The 25355-nt window shown below is 31.3% G+C and overlaps 1 protein-coding gene across 1 annotated transcript; it reads right to left on the bottom strand.

Moving 5' to 3' along the window:
• Nucleotides 1-6103: 6103 nt before the first annotated feature.
• LOC145243610 (translocon-associated protein subunit delta-like) lies at nucleotides 6104-23895 on the bottom strand. The gene is made up of 6 exons (XM_080106596.1): nucleotides 23739-23895; nucleotides 17875-17993; nucleotides 17074-17148; nucleotides 11971-12060; nucleotides 9789-9854; nucleotides 6104-6252 (listed from the first exon to the last, which is right to left on the bottom strand). The coding sequence occupies exons 1-6, from the start codon at nucleotides 23815-23817 to the stop codon at nucleotides 6142-6144; spliced, it is 540 nt and encodes a 179-aa protein (XP_079962722.1). The 5' UTR covers nucleotides 23818-23895; the 3' UTR covers nucleotides 6104-6141.
• Between the last annotated feature and the right edge of the window lie 1460 nt (nucleotides 23896-25355).

The raw sequence follows: 25355 nt of genomic DNA, 5'->3' as shown, positions 1-25355 counted from the left end.
TAAATTGATTTTTTGTTCAATATTTAATAAAATATAATTACAATTTTTAAATTGATTTTTTGTTCAATATTTAATAAAATATAATTACAATTTTTTAAATTGATTTTTTTATTCAATATTTAATAAAATATAATTACAATTTTTAAATTGATTTTTGTTCAATATTTAATAAAATATAATTACAATTTTTAAATTGATTTTTTGTTCAATATTTAATAAAACATAATTTCAATTTTTAAATTGATTTTTGTTCAATATTTAATAAAATATAATTACAATTTTTAAATTGATTTTTTATTCAATAAAATATAATTACAATTTTTTAAATTGATTTTTTATTCAATATTTAATAAAATATTACAATTTTTAAATTGATTTTTTGTTCAATATTTAATAAAATATAATTACAATTTTTAAATTGATTTTTTTATTCAATATTTAATAAAATATAATTACAATTTTTTAAATTGATTTTATATTCAATATTTAATAAAATATAATTACAATTTTTTAAATTGATTTTTTATTCAATATTTAATAAAATATAATTACAATTTTTAAATTGATTTTTTCATTCAAATTATTTAACGTTTTTCAGTGATATTCATCTTTACTTGATATTTAATTTTAAAATTTATTCGTCTGAAAATAATGATTTTCAATAATCAAGTAAAAATTTCATTTATTACGTCTAGTATCAAAAATTGTCCTTTTGTTTTCGGTTTAAAAATGGGGTTAACATTTTCAACTTCGATTTTATGCACAGACCGCCTCCTTTAGAAAAAATGTGAGGGAATGCGCTTTTCAAATCTGTAATAAATCTTTCCAATTGCTTGGACATATTTTTCTCTATGACATTAACTTTGTTACAGAAAGAATTAATCGGTAATCTACAGATTAATAGGATAGCGTGGACGTTATTTATTTTGTGCATCATGCTTACATCCAAGTGACTGTCGTTTAATTGTTATAGACTTCCATTTTTTGTAATAAATAATTTTACCAAAAATTCTTCATAAGTTTTGGTTTCGATTTTGATTATAGCTGAAGGAACTCGTTATATATATGTATATATTTTTTTCATAAGTTTTGGTTTTGGTTTCGATTCAAGCTGATGCACACAAGTCATATGGATATATTTTTGAAATCGTAACTTTATAATCTATAAATAATATATATAAAATTCGATAGAACATTAACTCTATAATAATATATATGAAATCTTCAAGAATTAAAATATCATATTTAAGCATACTTTACGACTGGGCCATGCCGGGCGTCCCTGCTAGCTTAAATAAATGCTTTTGCAGTTTTAATAAAAGAGCTACAATAATATCAGAGCATCTTCATTTATGCTGAACATCTCCAGAATGCCAACATCAATATATTGCATATGAATGAGTCCCCTGCGGAATTTCCACATATGATTCATTTTCACAAGTCCAGCTAGTTTTCATAAATTAAACTGTGCAATCCAGTCTAGACCAAAAAGATTTTCTGAATAAGGAAAGTACATACACTTTCAATATATGAGTTTTTCTATGAACAAATGTTACAATTTAGTTTCCCTTTGAAGTTTAATTTTGTACCTCTGGCAATCTTTTCTGTGTTTGTTAAGCGCGGAATGTTTGTTCGTTTATCACCGAGATATCAATTCTTATATTGAGTAATAATTTTATAGTCAGCCCATTTATTTTTATACTTAGGTACTTTCTTCTTTGAGCCTTCTTCATTTAGTTTCTAATTGCGACTTTTTACTTGTCTCTGTTTCGTCACATTTTATCCTTTTTTTTTTTGTTTTTGTATGCTTTTCATTACATACATTGGATATAACATTATTTTCTTTATTTGGATTCGACTTTTGTTTTACAATTTTTATCTGTGACATGCTTTTCTCTACAATCTGATTATTATCTTTTTTAATATTTATTAGACAACTAACGGGAGTACTCGGCATCGCCAGGGTGTTTGGAGGTGTAAAAGAAAAAAAAAAGTTTCAAACCCGTGACGAACCCAAAGGTGGAAAAGAAAGTGAAAGAAAACGTGAGATCTTACTGTGATGCTACGAGGTCATAGGAAGTGAAAAGCGTTAAAATTTAGCGATGTCAATGAAAAAGTTGACTTGCAGAAACGAACGTTGACTGGAGGCCAGTTCAGCTGTACGCCGTTTCATTTCCCCACGATGTTGGAGAAAACCAGCTCCTCAAAAAGAGGGAGTCTCCAAATGAATAGCAATTGTCTGATATGAGGGGTTTCCCCACACATTGATCAAAGCTGATTGCTTTCTGGACGTCCCGGCACGAAAGGCTGAGAAGCTGCCTTCACTTTTAATTCAGTTTCGCTTTTATCTGAAAAAGCTGAATAAATACACAAGAGGAAGGAAGTGTGCATTTTATAAAATATATGTAAATAAATGTAAATAGGATACCCTTTCGCAAATCGTAGATATTATAATCTAGGGAGTATATAAAAAGTTCTAAAGAATAGTAACCTCCCTTCTCAAGAAACCCGGAGAAAAAAACCTTTGTTGGACATACAAAACGCGCGTGGCCATTTTGTCTTTTTTATATATATATATATATATATATATATATATATATATATTAGCGGTGGTGCCCAGCGGTGCCCTGGTTTAAAAGAAAAAACAAAAATTGGTAGGGAGGTAGGCTCAAACGCGAAGCCTTGAGACGAATAGCCTGACAACTTACCACGACGCTACGCGGGCAGAGAAGTGAGGAAGAGTGAAATAAAACATTTAAAAAAGCAGGTGGTTAAACAAACGTGAACGTGTAATTTTCAAGGTCAAACATCATGCCATAGTAGTAGAGAAAATTAAATCACAGCGCAAATTTTGTAACATGATAAAAGACCTCGTTTCGTAAATCGAACATGTTATAAGCTAGACAATATATAAAAAGTTGTAAGATTTAGTGCCCCTCCGAGCGCCCCCCTCCCCAAAGCCTTTGATGGACATACAAAAAAAAAAAAAATGCACACACACAAACACACATTTTCGCTTTTATATTATAGATAGATGGTATTCTCCCGTTATCTTTTGCAGTAAAACAACAAAAGGGTTTATTTTGTAAGAAGCAGAACTGTGTCCAAGGTAAAAAAAAGGAAAAAGAAATAGAATGTTCTAGAATGTTCCCGCATCAGGAGGCAGAAACTTGAAGTGTCGCCAGGTTTTCCAGTGAAGATTTTCAGTGAAGTAGTCATGACCTGGGGGGGGGGGGATTCAAAGATTGAGAAAGCGGGAGGAGAGAGAGAGAGAGAGAGAGAGAGAGAGAGAGAGAGAGAGAGAGGAGTGTCTTCTTTGGTCTGAATCTTCTGCTGACCGCTGACTTTAAAAATTTTTCAAATACATTGATCAGATCAGCAATCCACCTTTTCATAATACTAACCCTAACTCTCTTAGGCGGAGGTGGTTATGTTTTTGGACGAGTTTGTCATCATTTGCTTGCGTACAGCCTAGTGGACAGATCACTTACCAAAGTTGATCAAAATATTGGTCATGATCTTATCAAGAGTGGAACGATAAAATTGTTGCCATAGAAAAGACGGCATGATTCCATTTGTTTGATGAAAGCCGGTTTTCTTTTTTTGTTGCAGACCATCTACTAGTTGGCCAGCTGTGTACAAATCCAAGAATGATAGGAGCCTTCTATCATGTCCAAAAGTGACACAATGTTCAACAAGCTAGATCGGAGATGCATCGCTGTACAACTCATGCTATGACAACAGGACCAGCACTCTCAAAATGCAAATCCGGACGGTTCAACGCATGAGAGCACAGCTCAACAAAATTTTCAGCCAGGGTTATGGTCTTTGGTGTGGTTTCAAGTAAGGGTCACATCATGCCACCTCACATCTTCCAAGTTGGTTTGAAAGTCAACGCCAAAGTGTACCTGGATGTGCTTTAAAGTGTGGTGACCCTCTGGTAAAATCACGTGGCTGTTGGCAGACCCTGGATGTGTTTTTATTAGACCTAAAAGAGCCCTTGGGACACACCCAAGAATTATCGCGAAGTATAGACAAGGAAAATTATATAGAAATCAGTTAGTTACAACTTTTCAGAAAGTTTTATAAAAATCCAAGGCATCAATTTTTTTAATAAACACAAAAGTGTTAATCTTAGCCATTTAAACCCGAAAGGCACCGAGAGTTTTCCCGGAAAATCTGTTCTGTTACTTTTTTTTACTCATATCATGTTTAATGTTTGTGCAAAATTTCAAAAAAATCCAAGGTGTAGTTATTGAGAAAAGTGCGGACAGACGAACAGACAAGAGTGAATTTACAGGTCTACCCTCCTTTTGTTGGGGGTCCAAAAAACTTAAATGTAAAAGTTTATCATTTCTTTTTATTGTTTCATCATAAAACAAAAAGTGTCAAGTCACAGGGAGCAAGGTTTGGACAACAGGGAGGGTGAGGCACTATCTTGATGCCCATCTTTGTCAAATTTTTGGAAATAAAATATTTATCAGACCCAAACCACCAACCAACTTCTGATAACAATCTCGGGTTATAAATAATTTGTGACCACCTCATGAGACAGCCTCGTCACGATAGACATTTTATTTGCCGATTTGTTTCATTGAATATTTCAACATGCCTTCAATAAGTTTCCAGACATTTTGTACAGGCATTTAAAATTGTTGTAGACTCTTGAAAAATGAACAGCTACAGCAGGATTTGGAATACATCCTACTAAAGCCTAATTGTCACAGCTGGTGAATTTAAAAAATACATTCTGGACGTGAAGACACTTCAGAAGAATGATATGCAATAAAATTCCGTTTTAAACTTGGAAAAAAAAAAAATGCCATAGAAACGTATGAAATGCTTTAAACTGCTTTTGGACCATCTTGCATGAAACGAACATCACTTTTTGAGTGGCATAAGTGATTCAAGGAAGGCAGGAAGTCTGTGAGGGATGATGAGAGATGTGGGAGGAGTAAGGAAGTAACAATACCAGATTTGATTGGCCAAATAAAGAATTTCATGGATAAGAACTGTCATGTGTCTATAGAGACAATAAGCGCACAGTTTGATGTTAGTGTAAGAACTATCACACAATTATTCGCGAGGAACTGAAGATGTGGAAGATTTGCGTGAAGTTTGTCCAAAGAGTGCTCGATCCTTGTCACAGATTATTTGACAAAGATGGGCATCAAGATAGTGCATCACCCTCCCTATTGTCCAGACCTTGCTCCCTGTGACTTTTGGTTATTCCCTAAGCTCAAGAAAAATCTTAGAGGCTGCTGTTATGAGACAATTAAGGAGATAAAAGAGGCAGCAATGAGTCATTGACACGCTCACACAAGAGGACTTCCATGGGGTCTTCCAGAAGTTGTTGGAACACTACAAGTGTATTGCAGCCGGAGGAGATTACTTCAAAGAGAACTAGAGTTTCGTGTGTGTACTATCAATAAGTGCCCATACGAAATTGTCTGGAAACCTATCTATTTGTTTTTCTTCCGTCATTGAATCAAAAAGTTCTTGTCCAAAAATGTCCTCATATTAAAAACAAAAAATATTATGAGGAAGAAAGAACAGTGTCTCACTCTGCCATCTTGAATAAACAAAGGGAGATAAATTCAAACTTCAGTGATTGTTTGTTTTTAGCCTTGTAATGGCTATGATTTACCATTAATTGTTTAAAATAGTTAAAAAAAATAAAATGATTGTCTATATATAAAAATTTACTTAGATTGCCCCCCCCTCCTTATCTGCAACCTCTCCTCATAGATGTGATGTTGCTAGTCTCAGTCTTCTCTACAAATACTATTACGTGTTCTTCAGCATTGTCTGATCTAAAAAATGATTTTCTATAAAAAAAAAAAAAATACTTCAATTCAAGTTATTTTTGGAATATGATATTTTCGTTTTGTCACAGGTTCATACATCATACAAATTTTTCTTTATTTTTAATATAGGGAAAATTCTTGACAAGAACCAATTAAAACTAATAAACTTGTTAGACGTGGAATCTGCGCGTGATATCATTTTCTCGGCAACATTCATAAAAAAAAATCTTCGCAAGTGATGAAGAAAATAAGATTTTGTCGGCATCTTTTGTTGACATGAAATAAAGACACATGAATTCTATTTTTAATAGAAAAAATTATTTTATTATTAATTCTAATTGTTGATATGAAGTTGAGTTTTTGCTTTGTATGCGAGAGCCCAGACCACGATGGCAACAACAGCTGCAACAAATTCACTCTGAATGTATGGACCCTTCCAGATACCCTGAAAAACAAATTCACATTTTAATTAAATGAATAAATAAAAGTAAATAAAAATAAAATTGAATTAAAAAAAAAAAAAAAAAAAAAAAATATTTGATGCAAATTTATAGTGTATCTTCGGAAAAAAATGCATTTCAGAGAAAAAGATGACGTATTTATGTGTTATACTGAAATTAGTATAAATTACGAAAAATACAAAAAAAATGATCCAGTAGAAAGATAATTATAAATAAAAAATTTTTTCCAAGTTGCAATTTCACTGTAAATTAACCCTTCAATGTTCTCAACCTTGTTTTAAATCATGACTTTTTCTTTTTAATGTATTTTGGTGAACCCTTATAGCTTATTTTATTTTTCAGTAATGCAAAGAAAACCAACAGTTTATTTTGAAGAAAGACTGAACCGATATTAACGTTACATGTACCATGGGGGTCCACATGGACCCCGGTTGAGAACCATTGCATGCTTGAAGTCAGGGGGAGATAACTGCTTTCAAGCCGGCCATCTTGCTTAGTCTTGATAATACTACAGATTTTTTTTTGTTTTTTTCCCCCTCCTTTGAAAATTAGCTGAAGCATATCTTCTACTAGAAGATGTTTGATAAATTTTGGAATTTACACTAATTTCAACATAACACATAAGTACGTAATGTTTTTCTCTGAAATGCCTTTCTTCTAAAATACATGATTGGGTCGGATGACACACCATAGTAAAGTTGCAACAAAAATTTCAACAATGCATAGGCCTCACACGCGAACAAAAAAGTTGTTTTTGGACACGAACCAAAAATAATTTTGTAAAAATTAAAAATCAATAAAATCTTTGAATACAAACAGATCGGTACGAAATTGAAGGCAAAAACGTTCAACATATTGGCTATAACCCTGTCGTTAACACGTTACATATCCTTGTGCTATTTGTTTCTTTACAACTGGATGGTAAACCCAACATTTACTAGCAAGATAGAGAGCAGTTTTGAAAAGAGATGACTAATATATGCAACAGTTCAGAATTTTTGAGATGGGGGTTGATAATTTGTATTATTTGGATTCATCTTCGAATGTTATTTTTACACCATTTTGGCCAGAGTAACCGTTAACTTTCTTCAAGTGTATCTTCATAATGGCAGTTATTGGTGAATGCTGTTCCCCCCCTCCTCCCCCAACGTACCATAGTCATTAGAATTCAAATTGTGTGATGTTTTTATAAAACAATGTTTGTTCCAAATTTATAAAAAAAAAAAAAATGGAAACCGTTTCATAAAAACATCACAGTTTGAATTCTAACGATTATGGTTTATTGAAAAATAAATAAATAAATAAATAAACGTTCTTTTTTACCATTGATCGATAATATCCATTCTAAAAATACACCTGAAGAAGGTCGGAGGTTACGTTGGCCAAAATATTCTCATCTTAAATGTTATTCACGCAACGTTTCGTCTGATGTAACCTATGACCTTTTTCAGATGCATGTAGTACTTTATTTGTTAAATCATGGGTCCTTGTGCAACGACCTGCGGCACATGACATCATGCAATAATAACTAAAACCAATCATTTGTATGTTCTCATCTTGAACGTTATTCTCGCAACGTTTCGAGTGATGTAACCTCCAGTCTTCTTCAGGTGTATCTTCTTAAAATCGTCCGCAGAAACCTGTCGCTTAACAAATCTAAGTGCAAAGTGATAATCAATTCGAAATGACAGTCTTCTGGAAGTTAAAGGTTCAATCTGATTACAACCTGGATGTCCTCAAGTCCAACATAAACAAATTCCTGATGAACCGCCCCCCTTAAGACACTTTATCAAATCTCCAATACTAACGATTACTACGATACTATTCCATTGATTACTGTACACGCCATAACCCTTATCCCCGAGTGGCTTCCGGGCCTTGATAAGTAGTGACTACCTTGTAAAAAAAAAAAAAAAAATCCCTGGTGCAGGAAATACTAAGAATCTAATTAAAAATAATTTAAAAATTCTACCTGGTCATGTATATAGCTAACCCCTTGGATTAAATAAAGGGTTCTGTGAGGATTCCTTAATTCGATAGAAAGAACAAGATACACCCGAAGAAAGTCGGGGGTTATATTGGCCAAACATTGTGAGAATAACATCCACGATGAGAACAATAGTCTGTAGAATTCAAAGAATACAAATCATCAATCCTTTCTCAGAAATTCAGAAACGTAAAAAACGAAAAAAAAACGCAAGAATATCAAAATGGTGAATCACTTTTCTTCTTGACGAGGTGCAGAAACACATTTGTAATTTGATTGTCTTCCCTTTCTTATCTGCAACTTCTCTCTCACAGATGTGATGTTGCTAGTCTCAGTCTTTTCTACAAATACTATTATGAAGTGATCTCCAGAATTGTCTGATCTATTCCCAACTTCCTTTGTTCCAGCTCCTTTAACTTGGTCTAGTGAACTGCATCAATTCATGGTTTCGATACCTCATTGTAAATACAGCTTTCTTTTCCAGTAGTTTCTTTCTAAGAACTGCAGACTTATTGAACTCTCTTTCTGCTGATTGTTTTCCTCCTACCAATAGCCTTAGTCTTTTCAAGATGAAGTTCAATAGGCATCTTTTATCTTTGCAATAATAACCTTTTGTTCTTGTTAGCTCTTTACATTAAGTGGCTTCATGCCTTGTCTGAAGCAATTAAAAAATAGAAAATAGTATGGTGGTTATCCATAATTCCCATTACAGTAAGACCCATGATACGGTGGCCCTAGGATACATTTTTTTTTCAGGTTAAGATGTGGAATACAATGTTTTGCCGGACCCTGATTAGAGTATCTGCCCCACCTTACGGTTTTATTTATAGTGTTATGTGTATTATATACTGTACTGTATTTTGTTACTAATTTTAATACTTATATATTTTTAGTACCACGCTATTTTTAAATAGTTTTTACAAATTAAATTCGAGTTTCACAACATTTTTTTTTTTTTTATTAAATTGTACGGTGGAAGCACAGAATAGTTATAAAACACCCTCTCCATGTTAAGAATTGCTTTCAAAATAACATTATTTCAGCACGGTACCAAAAATACATAAGTACCCAAATTTTTAATGCCGTATCCTGGGGTTCTACTGTATATTTCAAAACAAAAATATCTTTATGATGTACACACCCATTACTGAATGAAAGATCATATCTGAAAAATCAGGTAAATTGATCAATTAGGTTTTTTTTTTTTTTAATAAAGAAAAAATTTTTAAAACAATTTTAAGCAATTAATGGGAAATTGTAGGCATTACAAGGCTGATATTGCAAGTTTGAATTATTGTTGAGTTATTCCCTTTGTTTTTTCAGAATGGAGACACTATCTAATTCCTTTTTGTTTACTCATAAAATTTGATTTTCTTAGTGAAAAATAAAACTATTTGATCAATTTACATAATTTTGGAATATATGTTCATTTTTTCAGGGTGCATACATCAGATTTTGATTTTTATTGTCGTAGAATTCTGGACAAAAACTAAAAAAATATTAGAAGGAAACCATTTTATAATAAAAACTTACCCTATGATCAATATCAATGGTAAACAATGGTTTAACAGTGTTGGCGCTTTCATGGTTTCTTTGAGCCTGAAAGGAAAGAAAAAGGGAGATAATCCAAGGGATAATTCACTTAAAATCACTTACACGCAATAAAAGTCACAAAACTATTTAAAAAGTCAATAAACTATAAAACTACAAACTTCTTAAACATAAATATAAAATCAATCACGCATGATCTCTTTCTCGAATAAAAATATTACCAATAAACTGGCTGTCTCTACCTGGCACTGCTCAAGTCTTTACCAAGGTTGCAGAGTTTGAAGGCGGGAGGGTCCAACTGAAGATTTAAAAAATTCAAACTCAGATTTCTTGTTTTAAAGTCTTCCAATATACGGACTGTTGATTTTTCGATTAAAATATCAAAGCATAAAATGGCATAATCACTATACTGTTGGTCATTTACTTTTATGGCATATCTAACCTTTTTTGGTAGATTTAAAGCCAAATCAGCAATTTCGGAAAAAGTATTACGCTAGAGTTATTTATATCTTCAAATATTTGTTCAATGTTAGGTTTGGTATGACCAGTTTTATGGCATATCAACCCTTTTTGGGTTATTTAATGCAGAATTCAGTCATTTTGAAAAAATGTTTCATATTTAAAGTTCTTTATATCTTCAAATATTTATTCCTGATGTTTGGTTTAGTTGTTTTGTAGAGGAGAATTGTTGTCTTTGTTTTTGACTTTCAAGAACATAATTGAGTTTTGGAAAGGGAAAGGAAAAAGAAAATATCACTGCTTTGTTTATTTTAGGTCAGGATGGTTGGTTGGTTGGTTGTTTTTGTTTTACGGCATATCAACCTTTTTCAGGTTATTTAATGCCGAATCTAGTTATTTTGAGGAACGATTTTTAATGGAGTATATTTTTTTTTTGAAGTCAGATTCTATTTAACCCATAGTTGGGACCATAACAGGTACAACCACTCCGGGTCAGAGTGGACCTGGGAGCAATGGCAATTAAAGGGTGGCTCCACACTCCCCAAGACCCGCAAGGTGGGGCCTCACCATCGGATATAGTTTTAGGTCATATCCAGGACCTTTAGGTCAGGAAGTCAGTATCTTCAGACAGCCTAATCTGGTAATAGCAGATCTAATCACGTTGGCAGACCAATTCTCATAAGATCAAAGTTAAGTGACACTGAACCTGGCCAGTACCAAATGGGTAACCATTTGGGAATACCAGGTGAAGTATGTGGGAAGACAGTAACTAAACTCCATGCAAAAAAAAAAAAAATGGAGGTACCTTCAATAAGTTTACAGGCATTTAAAATTGTCGTAGACTCTTTAAAATTCAGTAAGTTATTGCTATACATCTTATGAGATGACTAATTTTTGTGATTTCAGGTTTAAATGAACAGCTACGACAGGAATTGGAATACATCCTACTAAAGCCGGATTGTCACAACTGGTGAATTTCAAAAATGCAATCTGGATGTGAGGACATTTTAGAACGATATGCAATAAAATTCTGTTTCAAACTTGGAAAAAATACCACAGAAACATATGGAATGCTTCAGACTGCTTTTGGACCATCTTACATGAATCGAGCATCAGTTTTTGAATGGCATAAGAGAATATAGTGAATACAGAGTTACATCCCTTTATCACAAAATTACCTAATGTTATAATATAGAAAACATCAGGTAGTTTTGTGATAAAGGGACATAACTCTTGTATCCATAATACGATGCAATTTCAGAACAGTGTATTTCGGTTTAATTTTCAATATTTAAAAAAATATTTTAATGGTATTTTATTAATACTTAAAAAAAATAATTTATTAGTATTTATTTCGATTTTATTTTTGATATTCTGACACAAATTTTCACTGGACACAAATACAATTTTCAAGGCCTTTTCAAGACATTTTCCACATTTTCACGAATTTTTCAAGGTAATCTATAATTTATAAAATGAATCTACCTATCTGTTTAAATGTATACATGTACAATTTTAAAGGCCTTTTCAAGACATTTTCCATATTTTGGAGGATTTTTCAAAGAAACAGAAATAAGGTAAAAGTCCAAATTTCAAGGACTTTCCAAACCTGTGCGAACCCGACGGTCAAATTTGATTTAACATTATAATAATAGTATGAATAGTTATTTGTCACATGAAAAATTCTGAAACGAGATTCGCTCACCTTTCTGAGGGCTGAGTAGCCTTCTTCATCATAGAATTTAGCCACATAACTGCCGGCAGGTAACTGTGTGTGAACGTCACTGAAAGTAACCTGTAACAGGAACAAAAAATCAGGAAACCATAGAATGAGTCGGCATTTCTTTTACAAATTAATATATAATTGGTCGGTCGATTAAAGAGAGTAAAGTTAATGCTCTTCACCAATGCAAGGTCTTGAAATAGAGACAAATCTTGATTGAACGTATATTTATGTATCACATATAGAGATTAAGTTTAGCCACAGAAAGGGGTACATTGATTAACGAGAACTTACTGAAGTAAAAAACACAAGCAATTTCCCTTTATATAATAAGATTAGCAGGGAGACCCGATCTTGCTCGGGATTGAATGATGATCAATGAATGTTTCACACTCCCAGATTTTTATTATCAAAATCTGTGAAATCACCCATTTTTCAATAAAAATACTCATTTAAGGCCAAAACCAGTCAATAATAAGATATATTCTGATCCAGAAAAGAGCAACTGTTTCCCCTTTGTCAGAAACATTGCTAATGGAACATAATGATTAAAGGACATATATATATAATTATATAATTTAAATCATCAAATGCAATGTGGCTATTATGCTCGAACTGTGTTTGTTACACTTCAAACCTCTCTCAGACCCCCCACACTGCCTGGTACCATCGCAAAGGAACAAACAAAAATAAATCCAACTGCGTATTTTTTTGTTGTTTTAGCAAAAGACATTTATTACCGTGAATTGCCAAACAATGCCTGCTCCTTGTATTTTTTAATGTTCATTTCATCTGCCATGAGATGAACAAAACCCTGCCGTCTCAACACCAGCTTAAAAGTCTGTTGCTGCCTCCATAGAGGCACACATCCATCTCGCCCAGCGCGCACTTTGCTTCTCTCCTTGACCACATGCCATCCAACTTCACACATCCCGATGTGCACTTTGCTTCTCTTTAACTACGTGTTGTCCTTTTTACTTTTTTTTTCTGATGCAAGCCATTGCACACTTGCTAATTTGTTTAGTGCTCGAACGCCTACTGCTAATATCTTCGCTAGCCATCTATTCTTCGGCTGCTCCTGATATTTTCAAATGCGCTCTTATGCACTTCTAGCAAATGTACCCTTTAATGTTTCATACATGACAACTTTAATGTTTCATACATGACAACTTTAATGTTTCATACATGACAACTTTAATGTTTCATACATGACAACTTTAATGTTTCATACATGACAACTTTAATGTTTCATATATGACAACTTTAATACTTGAAACCAAACAAGGCCGATAGCCATTAGTCGCGTGCTCTCGTGTAATGAATGAATGCGTGAATGTAGGATTGACATGAAATTCTTAAAGATAAACTAAAATGACCGAAAAATGGGCTGAAATGACTTGAATAAATAAAAAGTAAATGACTTAGATTAACTTTAATGAACTTAAGGATGAATTGAATGACATTAAGAATGACTTGAATGCTTAAAAAATAACTGGAATCCTTCAAAAACAACTTGAATGATCTGGAGAATGACTTGAATGGCTTTGAGACTGACTGGTTGTAAAGTGGGTGATCATTTTACATTAAATTAATACAGGAAAGTGATCCCCCCCCATTTATATCACAAAGTTACAAACATAAGTACAGCATGTAGTAAGAATAGATACTACACTTTCATCTTGGCCAAAAGGCCAAGAAAAGCTTAAAAAACTAAGAACAGCATCCATTAACAACAGACCTTTGATCGTAATTGTCTGTATTTTTGAGATGAAGGGTTTTCATTTATTGAGATTGTCAGACTGACTTCCTCATCTTGGTTGTTATAGTCACAACGTTTCGGCCACTTTGCCCTCCGGCCTTAATCAGGTGTAATAATAATAAAGGGTTGGGTTCGAGACTCCTAACAAACGGTTCCCCAGTTCGATACAAAACACCTGCTGAAGGCCGGAGGGCAAAACGGCCGAAACGTTGTGACTATAACGACCAAGATGAGGAAGTCAGTCCGACAATCTCAATAAAAGACCTTTGATCTTAACCAAAAAGGCTAAGCACAAAAGTGTCACCAACCGACCGACCGAGTGACTTATAGAGTCGCTTGCACGCGACTAAAAATGTATCCAATAAATAATATTCCCAAAATAATTTAAGATTTTCAAGTGTTCTCAATAATTCTTAATTGAAATAAAGCCAAAAAAACTTTTCAATCATTATTGTATAAAAAAGAAGGATTAGAAAACCGTAAAAAAAGATATATACACATGATAGATATAGATGTGGAAAGAAAAAAGTGAAGGAACTGATTTGTCTTCTCATCACTTCTGGTAGCAGCTACGCCAGAAGTTAGAATGTACATTAGCTGACTATAACCAGATTTTTGTTTTGGTGATACACAGAAAGTCAAGGGGAGAGAAATCTTACAGGAAATATTAATTCAGTACTTATTCAGAATTTCATTTCATTAACAAAAATACAGAAAAAAATCTTTTATAATGTATGTACTCATCACGGAACAAAGAAGTCATATTCCAAATATCACATCAATCGATAAAGTATTTTTTTTTATTAAGAAAATCAAATTTTATGATTTTTAACAATGAAAAAGTTTTATTTTGAATACAAACAAAATCTCTAGTCAAATTGAAATGTTGCCCTTAAATTTTGGCAAAATTTAAAACAATATGGCCGCGTCTTGCCTCCTCCTCACTTCCTCATAATAGTTTGATTTTTTCTTAAAAAAAACAAACAAACCTACTTGATCAATTTGTAATTTTTGGAACATGACATTTTTGTTCAGTGACAAATGCGTACACCATAAAGATTTTTTTGTATTTTTTTTTTTAAATAAGTAATTCTAAATATACACCATTAATTCAATGAGTTGCTCTACAAAATTTGATAAACTTTTCAATACATGCCTTTCAATCTAATGTAATGTCTGACACATTATGGTCTTTAGTTCATTAACCAGTCAAGAGCAGATGCTGTCGTTTTTATATGTAATCAAAGTTTAATCATTCATTCACAATCAATCCGATGATTATTGTTTGGCCCATTCTAATTAGAATCTTGGTATTGGTGCATATTATGAACCAGATTCCTCGTAAATGTCAGGTATAGCTAGACCGGAAACTGATCAAGTTGCTGATCTGCCAATCAGAAAGCGATAACAGATGCGGTTAGTCAATATGGAGCAAAGCAGATAACTTCTGATAAATTGGAAAAAAAAAAAAAAAAATTAAGTTTTGATTTTTAATCGGTCATAAACATGGAGTTTACGACAATGAATTTAATTAGCCTAGATAAAATATTACAGCTGCCAGAGTAAGTCCTAAACCCTAAACAAAATTATAGCATCTAACAATAGTACTTTAGTTTTTAATCACGCAAAAAAAAAAAAAAAAAAAAAAAAAAAAAATGTTTCTTACACAAAAATTTTTTTTTAAATATTTATTCACAAAGCTTACAGTAGGTTGTTGGTATATTTAATTTATTAGTTTTCCAGTTTTTTTTTTTTTAATTGTAATTAGTATCTGATGTTATTTTCCGTTACTGAATATTTTGTAATTTGATCAGGTTTCCAAACATTTTTAAGCTTTGATCAGCACTCTGCATATTCTGGCAGTTAATGTCAGGTGCCAGTCAAGCCTGATCAGACATTTACGAGAAATTGGGTTTGTAAAATGCACCAGTACCGGCTCCCGGTTCATAAAAAGGCACCAGTACTGCCCCCTCCCCCGGTTCATAAAAAGGCACCAGTACCGGCTCCCGGTTCATAAAAAGGCACCAGTACCGGCCACCCGGTTCATAAAATGCACTATCCCCAGAATCTTTTCTAGAAAGACATTGGGTATTTATGAGAACGACAATGTGAAGGTTGCCAACATACACAAGTGAAAATGTTTCTGTGGAATCAACTGGATTTGAACTTGGCACATCTAGGTTGTCAGTCCATGTTGTTAAACACTTAGCCACCATCACCTTCCTGTTACTATTGATGGAGGTGATGGGGATTTCATGGTGTATTTTTCTGTTTTGATGATTTTAATCTAAGCCACGAGTAGGATTGTCTTTCAATCTTGACAAAAATGTTTCTTCATTGCATGTGTGACATCCGCAGCAAAAAATCATTTACAATGAATAACAGTAGTAACCGATAAATGAAAAGGGTGCTTGTGCAGTATAAGGAGATCTCAAAAATGTAGTTTAGATAAAAACACTATTATGTACTTACGTGTCGTGTTGAAATTGCAACAATTCCAAAAATTGTGAAAAACGATAGATGTGCTAGATTTAGTTAAAAATCACTAAATCACAGCATGAGTTTATTGTGAAAAAAAAAATTCTGCGTAGGCATTAAAAAAATTTTTTCTTTTGTTAAATATTATATGAGGAATCTTTTTGAGTTAAAATCTATTGAGAAATACACACTTTAAATATGTAAACATTATGTAAAGTTATTCAAAATAGCTGCCAATTTAGGCTATATTGGATAACTTTATATGTTTACATATTTAAAGTGTATTTTGCAATAGAATTTAATTTGAAAAAATTCCTCATATAATATTTAACAAGAAAAAATGTAAATGTCTTATAATAGAATTTTTTTTTACAATAAACTTCCGCTATGATTTAGTGACTTTGCAAAAAATAAATGTAAGCGACCTGCAATTTTCTATCTGGAAATGATAGATTACAACCGTAAACCAAGTGACACAACCCTAGGCAGGTTGAACCAGCTCCCTCCAAAGGAGGAAGTTTCATGGAAGTATGAAATTCACAAGCAGTCCCCAGTTGTATGTATAAATTGGCAAATTACAATTATTTTGTCAAAATCATAAACTGCAGTTACTTCCCCTGGCTTTCAAAAACTCTTCAACACTAACAAATACAATAAAACTATAATTTGATAAATTTTATTTTTACTTGTAAATATTTTTTTTAAATCAATTTTCATAATTTTAGAAATTTTCACTACAATGTAAGTATATAATCGTGTTTTTACATAAAAGGTATTTATTTTATTATACAGCACAAGCGTTATGAAAAGTGCAATATTTTTTTTTTTTTAAATTATGACGATCTTACTTGATATTGGTTTGGTTTGGTTGTCTTTGTGGCAGGAACTGGTTTACCATTCACATCAGCATACAAATTGATGTTCTGTGAATCAAAAAAATAAAATAAGATAAAATGTAAAACTTTAGTGCAAGTCTACCCCCCCCCTCCCCAACATCCCATGAAAAATCAAAAATACCAAAAATAAAAAAATATCTCCATGGTGTACATATCTATAACAGAAAGAAAATATTGTATACCAAAATAATGTAAATTTGTCTTTTTTAAGTCGGTTTCTATTTAACCCATAGTTGGGACCCTAAGGTACTACCAGTCCGGATCAGAGTGGACCTGAGAGCAATGGCAATTAAGGGGTGGCTCCACACTCCCCAAAGCCCACAAGCTGGGGCCTCACCATCGGATATAATATAAGGTTATATCCAGGACCTAGTAAAATTTGATTTTCTTGAATAAAAAAAACTACTTGATCAAATTATGTGATGTTTGGAATCTTTCATCTCTATTCCATGACTGGTATGTACATCAGACTTTTCTGCATTTTCTTCGCTTTTAATTGCCACTGTAAGTGCCAATTTGAATAAGCACCTTTTTTCTTTGTTTTTTTTGGAGGGGTTTTGGGAGGGAAACTCTGGACTAGCATAAAAACTCTTAAAAAAATAAAAATAAATAAAAATAAAATAAATTAAAAAAATAACAATGAAAATACATTTAAAAACAAACAAAAAAAGAAAATTTCCATCAATTAATGGGGAACTCATACTCCCACAAGTTAAAAAGGAAAAAATATATAAATCGTCTTGCTTTACTCACAGTGAGGTCATTCTTGCAGGTTAGGCTGAACTGAACAATAAAAATGGTTTCTGAAGATGAAGTCATTTCTGGAGTCGTATAGACAAGGGGAGTCACAGTGGGCCCCAGGCAGGTATCACCTGAAAGAAACAAGACATATGTTTAAAAATACATTCACAGTTGATGCTGTAAAACAGTTGGTCAGATTGTTTGGTTATAGTCGGCTAATGTACTTCCTAACCTCCGGTGTGTCTGCTACCTTCCTTTGCTTTTTTTTTTTCTCTGAAATCTATATCTTCCTTGTGCATGTACTTTTTTTTTTTTTAAATTTGTTTTTCTGAGCGTTCTTTTATTTTTTTTATTGAAAAGTTTTTTTTGGTCAAGAATTCAAGAATTATTGAAATCAGTCTTTTTTTTTTCTTTTTTTTTTAAGAATTATTGAAACACTTTTTAAAATCTTTTAAAACTATTTTGGGAATATTATTTATTGGATACACTTTTTTTATGATGTTTGAAATTTTGTTATTTTGATTTCAATAAATTTTATTTTCATAATTTCATAAACATATTTCATATAAAATTTCAAATAAAATAAAAACTATTCAATTTTGTAATTAAAAGTGCATATAGAAATTTATTTTTATCTGCATATAATTTTCTTGATTTTTATCTGCATATCATTTTCTTGATTTTTATCTGCATATCATTTTCTTGATTTTTATCTGCATATCATTTTCTTGATTTTTATCTGCATATCATTTTCTTGATTTTTATCTGCATATCATTTTCTTGATTTTTATCTGCATATCATTTTCTTGATTTTTATCTGCATATCATTTTCTTGATTTTTATCTGCATATCATTTTCTTGATTTTTATATGCATATCATTTTCTTGATTTTTATATGCATATCATTTTCTTGATTTTTATATGCATATCATTTTCTTGATTTTTATATGCATATCATTTTCTTGATTTTTATATGCATATCATTTTCTTGATTTTTATATGCATATCATTTTCTTGATTTTTATATGCATATCATTTTCTTGATTTTTATATGCATATCATTTTCTTGATTTTTATATGCATATCATTTTCTTGATTTTTATATGCATATCATTTTCTTGATTTTTATATGCATATCATTTTCTTGATTTTTATATGCATATCATTTTCTTGATTTTTATATGCATATCATTTTCTTGATTTTTATATGCATATAATTTTCTTGATTTTTATATGCATATAATTTTCTTGATTTTTATATGCATATAATTTTCTTGATTTTTATATGCATATAATTTTCTTGATTTTTATATGCATATAATTTTCTTGATTTTTATATGCATATAATTTTCTTGATTTTTATATGCATATAATTTTCTTGATTTTTATATGCATATCATTTTCTTGATTTTTATATGCATATCATTTTCTTGATTTTTATATGCATATCATTTTCTTGATTTTTATATGCATATAATTTTGTTGATTTTTATATGCATATAATTTTGTTGATTTTTATCTGTATAAAATTTTGTTGATTTTTATCTGCATATAATTTTGTTGATTTTTATATGCATATAATTTTGTTGATTTTTATATGCATATAATTTTGTTGATTTTTATCTGTATAAAATTTTGTTGATTTTTATCTGTATAAAATTTTGTTGATTTTTATAGTATATTTTTCAATAATGTTCATTTCTTATATTTTATTTTAATAAATTGCTACACAAGAGAAATACTGAAGAACAATAAAAATGAAGGAATTTATTTGCCTTGTCACCGCTTCCAGTAGCACTATGCTGGAAGTATGTTAGCTGACTATAACCAGTTTAGAAAAGCTTAACAAGTGCTTGACGTTTGGATTCAACTCTAACCTGGAGAAAACGTAATAATTACCACTCCACCAGTAAGGAGACTAGACGGCACGTAATTTGTACTTTTTGGTTGTTATTTTTATGCGTTGTTGATATAGCCTAAAAATTTCCTCAGGTATGAGATATTGCATGACTTGAAATGCGAGCTTCATTGGTTGATTTGAATTGGTGCCTTAATACCTTGTTTTAATTACAGCATTTCTGATTGGTTGATTTGATGCCTTGTTTTAATCACAGCATTTCTCATTGGTTGATTTCAATTTTAACCCGCACATGTGAACGAGTTCAACTGACAAACGTTAGTTGGTGATTAGCTTTCAAGCATGATGGATGTTAGTCTGAGCTAATCCTTTAAGCATAATGAGCTCATTTTTAATATTCTTATTAATTTAAGGGTTTTAGCACCCAATATTGGCATGGTACCTTTAAGACAATTTAACCTAACAAATTAAATTTCCTTTCTCGATGTAATATTGTTTTAATCAGCAAAGAATGTAGATATTGGACTTATTAGATGGGCGTAATCCCCTCCCCTTTCTATGGAGAGGTTGTTTAAATGAATCAAAAACCAAAACATGGTATATGCGTTCAGATATGGCTGTTAAAATATCTGCAGTAGAACGACATTGCCTAAATCCGTACTGTTTGTCAGTAAGATAAACTTTTGCGAGGTGGTGGACTAGTGATTGATTGATTAGCATCTCAAAGATTTTATTGAAGAAGGGGAGGAGACTGATAGAACAATAATTGAGAGGGTCGGTCCTGTCGCCAGAATTAAACAATTAAATTAAAACAAAAATCATTTTTACTTAGAATTATTTAATCGCGTAAAAATTCCATTTTTTTTACTTGATTATTAAATTTAAAAAGATATTCTAACAATTTTAACAAAAATATTGTAAAAACTGAATTTAACTTGAAAATACTATGGGAGAAAAAATAGCTTTTTAAATTTAATAAGGCAGTAAAAAAAAAAAAAAAAAAAAATGGAATTTTTACGCGATTAAATAATTCGAAATAAGAAAAATGATTTTTGCTTTAACTTGTTTATATTATGCAATAATTTATATTAGTTGAAATATGTTAAAACAAAAACAATGTTGGGGAAAAAAAAGTCTACTGAGGTCGGCCCACTGCTACGAATTCGGAATAGGGGCATGTCAGCGAGAAAAAACGAAAGTAGAATCAGGGAGACATCTGCTACAGGAGAACCCTCTATTTTTTATCTATACTCCTATGAATTTGTTTTGTTTTTTTTGTGTGCGTATTGATATTGATATTAAAAACACTGTTTTCTATTTATTTAAAAAGAAATTCGACTTTGTTATATATGGGTCGTGGAATTGCATTCACTAGCAAAAAATCTAGCTAATTTGCATAATCTTTTAAACATTCATTTTAATTAATTCCCTATTAGTTTTTTCGCTTTTCTTATGGGATCATCTTTAGTTAACTATTACTGTAATTATATTCATGCATATATTCTACATGATTTATACTTGCGTAATATTTGTGTAAAAAGGTTATAGTAAACAGAAACCTCTTTCTATATATATTTATGTATACGTATATATATTTGTTTAAAAGTTTTGTGTACCAAACTCCTGTCAGTTTTTGGTCTACAGACATGAAACTTAATATATAGGATATTCGAATGCATGCAAAATTTTATATTTGGGTTTTAGCTGGGGAAAGTCAGTGCAAAGTGCGAAAATTAAAAACAATGAAATTTGCCAGGTGAAGGTAGAAGGACAACATTACGAATATGCATGCATAACATAATAGCTATTGGTTCATGTTTTAATTTTTAGCCTTGCAACAAACGTGCCTTCATAGCTCAGGCATTAATGTCAAAGGAAAAAGTAAATCGTAAACTAAACGTTTTGGTTTCGATTCTCAGTGATGGCGCACGAGTCATTTTTTTAAAAAACTTTTTAAATATATAGTGGGTCCAATATAATATAATAAATATGAAATCTGCAGCATTAATCAAAATATCATATTTAAGCATATTTTACGACTGGGCAATGCTGGGCAGCCTACTAGTTTATATATGAAAAACATTTTGTTCATGCAAGTTCATTCTCTACGGACTCCAAAATAGCTGGGCATTTTTTTTTTTTTTTTTTTTTAATTCTACACAAGTGTACTTTGTGTCTGGGAATGTTTGTTGAGATAGGTTTTGTATCAGAAATTAATAATAAAAAAAAAATCTGATTAAAGAAGGAAGAGTCCGATTTTGACTAAAGTTAACACCCTTATACAGCCTAACATCTCAAGCACGAGTAGAAGACTTCGCGTATGAAATCAATAACTTCTTTGATAAGAAAGGGGTGCATTCGAAATGAATGTTTTTAGAGCACAACTGAATTATACTTGACTTTCGCATTTTAAACTTTAATTCAAGCCATTATATAAAAATAATTTTATAAAATCAAGAGTAGGTTCTCTACAGTGCAATGTAAATTCCAATAAGTCACTATGGGGAAGTATGTGAAGCTTCCTCATGGTGCGTCCCCGACTAGCGCCAAGGCCGCCGAGATATATTATTCTCGGCGGCCTCGCTAGAACTGGCAATCAATCGATTTGATTGAAAAATGGGCGATTTCAGTGGTTTTGAGAACATTTAAAAGTATTGGAAGTGTGGAAAATTTGTTGATCTTTATTCAATCCCGGCCAATGTTGAGTTTCCCTGCTAGTATAATCATATTTCTGAAAAATTGAATTTCAAATCAATTTGGAGATATTTTAAATAAGATGTCTCCTTAAAGTAAATGTGGTATTGTGGCGACTGAAATGATTCTGGTTAAGACCAGGATAGATATTTTTATTATTTTTACCAAGGATGATCAACGATCGCCCCCCCCCATTTTATTCCCACAATTTTAATGACCTTGTGTCTAATTTAGGTGCTAGTGCACTTACTGATCCGCGCTATTTTTTAAATCGCATTTCCAAGTTTAATTAAAGTTTTATGATATGTTTTTTTATTCAATTGTAAGGTTAAAGTACAGAATAGGTACAAAACACCCTCGCCTTCCCATGTTAAGAATGGCTTTTTAAATAATAACGTTATTATTTCAGCACGGATCAATAAGTGCACTGCACTAGTACCCTAATTTGTTCTAAGTAAATTTTTATATTCTGTGCAAATAAATATGTCAAAGTGTAGTATTTGTTCACAGCACCTTAGCGACACTGGATTTTTACTATCGACAAAATAAAAAAAAATGCAAAAACGTAAGAAAATACGACAATGAAAACTTACAACTGTGTATTTACAAAATATTCGGCTTGTTTTACAATAGACAGACATGCGAAAAAGTGATATATATATATATATATATATATATATATATATATATATATATATATGTATATATATATATATATAATACAAATGTTATCAGAGACAAGTTATTCTTTTATCTACATCTATTTAGCTGAATTTTAGTGTTTTTACTTACTTTAAAGTGTTTATTCGTTTCAAAAAACAAGTAGTGTCCAGCGTTATGCGAGAACAAGAAAAAATGGTAATGATTTGACTCTTATATCGTTGAAGACTCGATAACGACTTAAAAATTAAAAATAAAACAAAATAGTGTTAAAAACTCACCCAGTAAATGTTATTGTTACGGTAACGTTTATTGGATGAGTTTCTAACATTATGTCGAATCGTCTGTCGTCGGAGTATTTTAAAAAGTAAAAATATTAATTTAACTAGAAAACAATGCTATTAAATATGATTTTATCATTGATAATATATAATCCAAAGTCTAAAAACAAAATCATTGATAAAAAAAAATAAAACTAGACAAACAGGACATTAATCGTTATCTGTTTTAAATGCCACGTCAACATTGGGAGCCCCACGATTTGTGGACCCACGGCCAACTTCCACATCCCTCGAACCCTTTCTCTTTCTACAAACAATATATACATAGATAAATAAATCTTAAAAAAAAAAAAACGAAAGTAGTTATTTTTATTTTAGATTACCTGCTGCGAGGAAAGGCATGGCCATGATGAAAGCGAAAATGGCTAGAGTGTTCATCGTCAGTTTTAAGCTTGACGCCATCTTGAAGAAGGAAAAAGAAAGGAAATGAAAACGAAGCGAAAATTAATTTATATTTAAATTGTCCAAGGGCAGACAACTATTGCATCCAGCAAGAGTTGTCTGCCCTTAGTCAACCTATATAAATTATTGATGAAAAAAAAAAAAATGATACAATTCGTGCGATCATTACTCGTATATGTTTGCTTCTTACCTCTAAATGACTTAAATGTTACTTTACTATTATAATCGATTATTGGTAGTAGTCAGCTAGCGTTTTCCCTAATTGTCTGCATGGCGCTACCGGAACCGGTGAAGAGGCCAAACAGTACCTTCACCTTTTTTTTAAATTCATTATTTGCATTTTGAAGTGATTTATTGAAATACGAATAAAAAAAAGGACATTATTGAAAAGATTACAATAAAATAAGAAAATTATACAGATAAAGATAACACAATTAGTCTTTATTTTCACTTTTAATAACACAATTATTGCAAATAAAGACTAATTATGTTATTTTTATCTGTATAATGTTGTTCGTTTTTATTGTATTCTTTTCAATAATGTTCATTTTTTATATTTTATTTCAATAAATCGCTTTAAAATATAAATATTGAATACTAAAAATAGCATATATACTGTTTTGCCTCTTCACCGTTTTCAATAGTTCCACACAGAAATTAGACCAGAAATTGGCTGAGTAATTTCCTAGAGACCGCATAGGTCAATTTGCTTTAACTTTGACCCACAACTTTAACCCCATAACATTTATTTTTTGGGTTCAAATCAAATTAAAAAGTTTGATCCATGTCCAAATAACCTACATTGAAAATTTCAAGTGTTTTGACCCAAAATTGGCAGAGGAGTTTGGTAGACTTGTCAGAGGTCAAATCGTTGAACTTTGACCCCTTAACAGCCAAATTTCTGGCCGAAAACTGATTTAGAAGAGTTTTCTAAATCTCAATACCACTTATGTCAAATCTCAAGTCTGTACACTGAAAATTGACAGAGTAATTTCATAGGGAAATGTATTCACACAGACAGACACACAGACAGACAATTTCACTTTAATATATATACTAGTAGCTCAGCTCAGCTTTGCTCAAGTCCTATGTACTGTTCATAACTTGCCTTACGTGTGAATACACTTGATCTAAGATTTCAAATGTTTAGACCAAAAATTGTCTGAATAATTTCGTAGAGACCGCAGAGGTAAATTTTTTATAACTTGAACACCAATTTTGACCCCTTAACATTTATCATTTTGGTCTCAAATCAAAATAAAAAAATTTACCCGTGTCCAAATTACATACTTTAAAAAAAAATCATGGAAAATTTTATATCTATATCATTAATTGCTAGATGAAAGATAATGTTTTAAATTGCAACAAAATGTACATTACATAAAATAAATCCAAGGTAATTTTTTGATTTCATTTAAATTAAATTTTTATACCTTACTTTGTAAAATTTATAAAAGTGCACTTTGAAGATAAATAAATTTCAAATTGAATCTTGTACCTTTATTTTTAAAGCCTATAGTAAAAACATTTTGTTTAAC

This window comes from Euprymna scolopes, chromosome 22 (genome assembly GCF_053919585.1).
Source record: "Euprymna scolopes isolate OS-2025 chromosome 22, ASM5391958v1, whole genome shotgun sequence".
Taxonomy (NCBI): Eukaryota; Metazoa; Mollusca; class Cephalopoda; order Sepiida; family Sepiolidae; genus Euprymna; species Euprymna scolopes.
Note: the sequence above shows the minus strand (reverse complement) of the source record. Positions and strands in the feature narration are given on the sequence as shown.

What these genes read in the sequence shown, in the direction of transcription:
- LOC145243610 (XM_080106596.1), bottom strand. Translation starts at nt 23,817, where the DNA reads ATGGCGTCAAGCTTAAAACTGACGATGAACACTCTAGCCATTTTCGCT. An exon ending in CCAAACCAAACCAATATCAA is followed by an intron (nt 12,061 to 17,073) that starts GTAAGATCGTCA and finishes TTCCTGTTACAG; the next exon opens with GTTACTTTCAGTGACGTTCA. An exon ending in GCTACTCAGCCCTCAGAAAG is followed by an intron (nt 9,855 to 11,970) that starts GTGAGCGAATCT and finishes CTTTCCTTTCAG; the next exon opens with GCTCAAAGAAACCATGAAAG.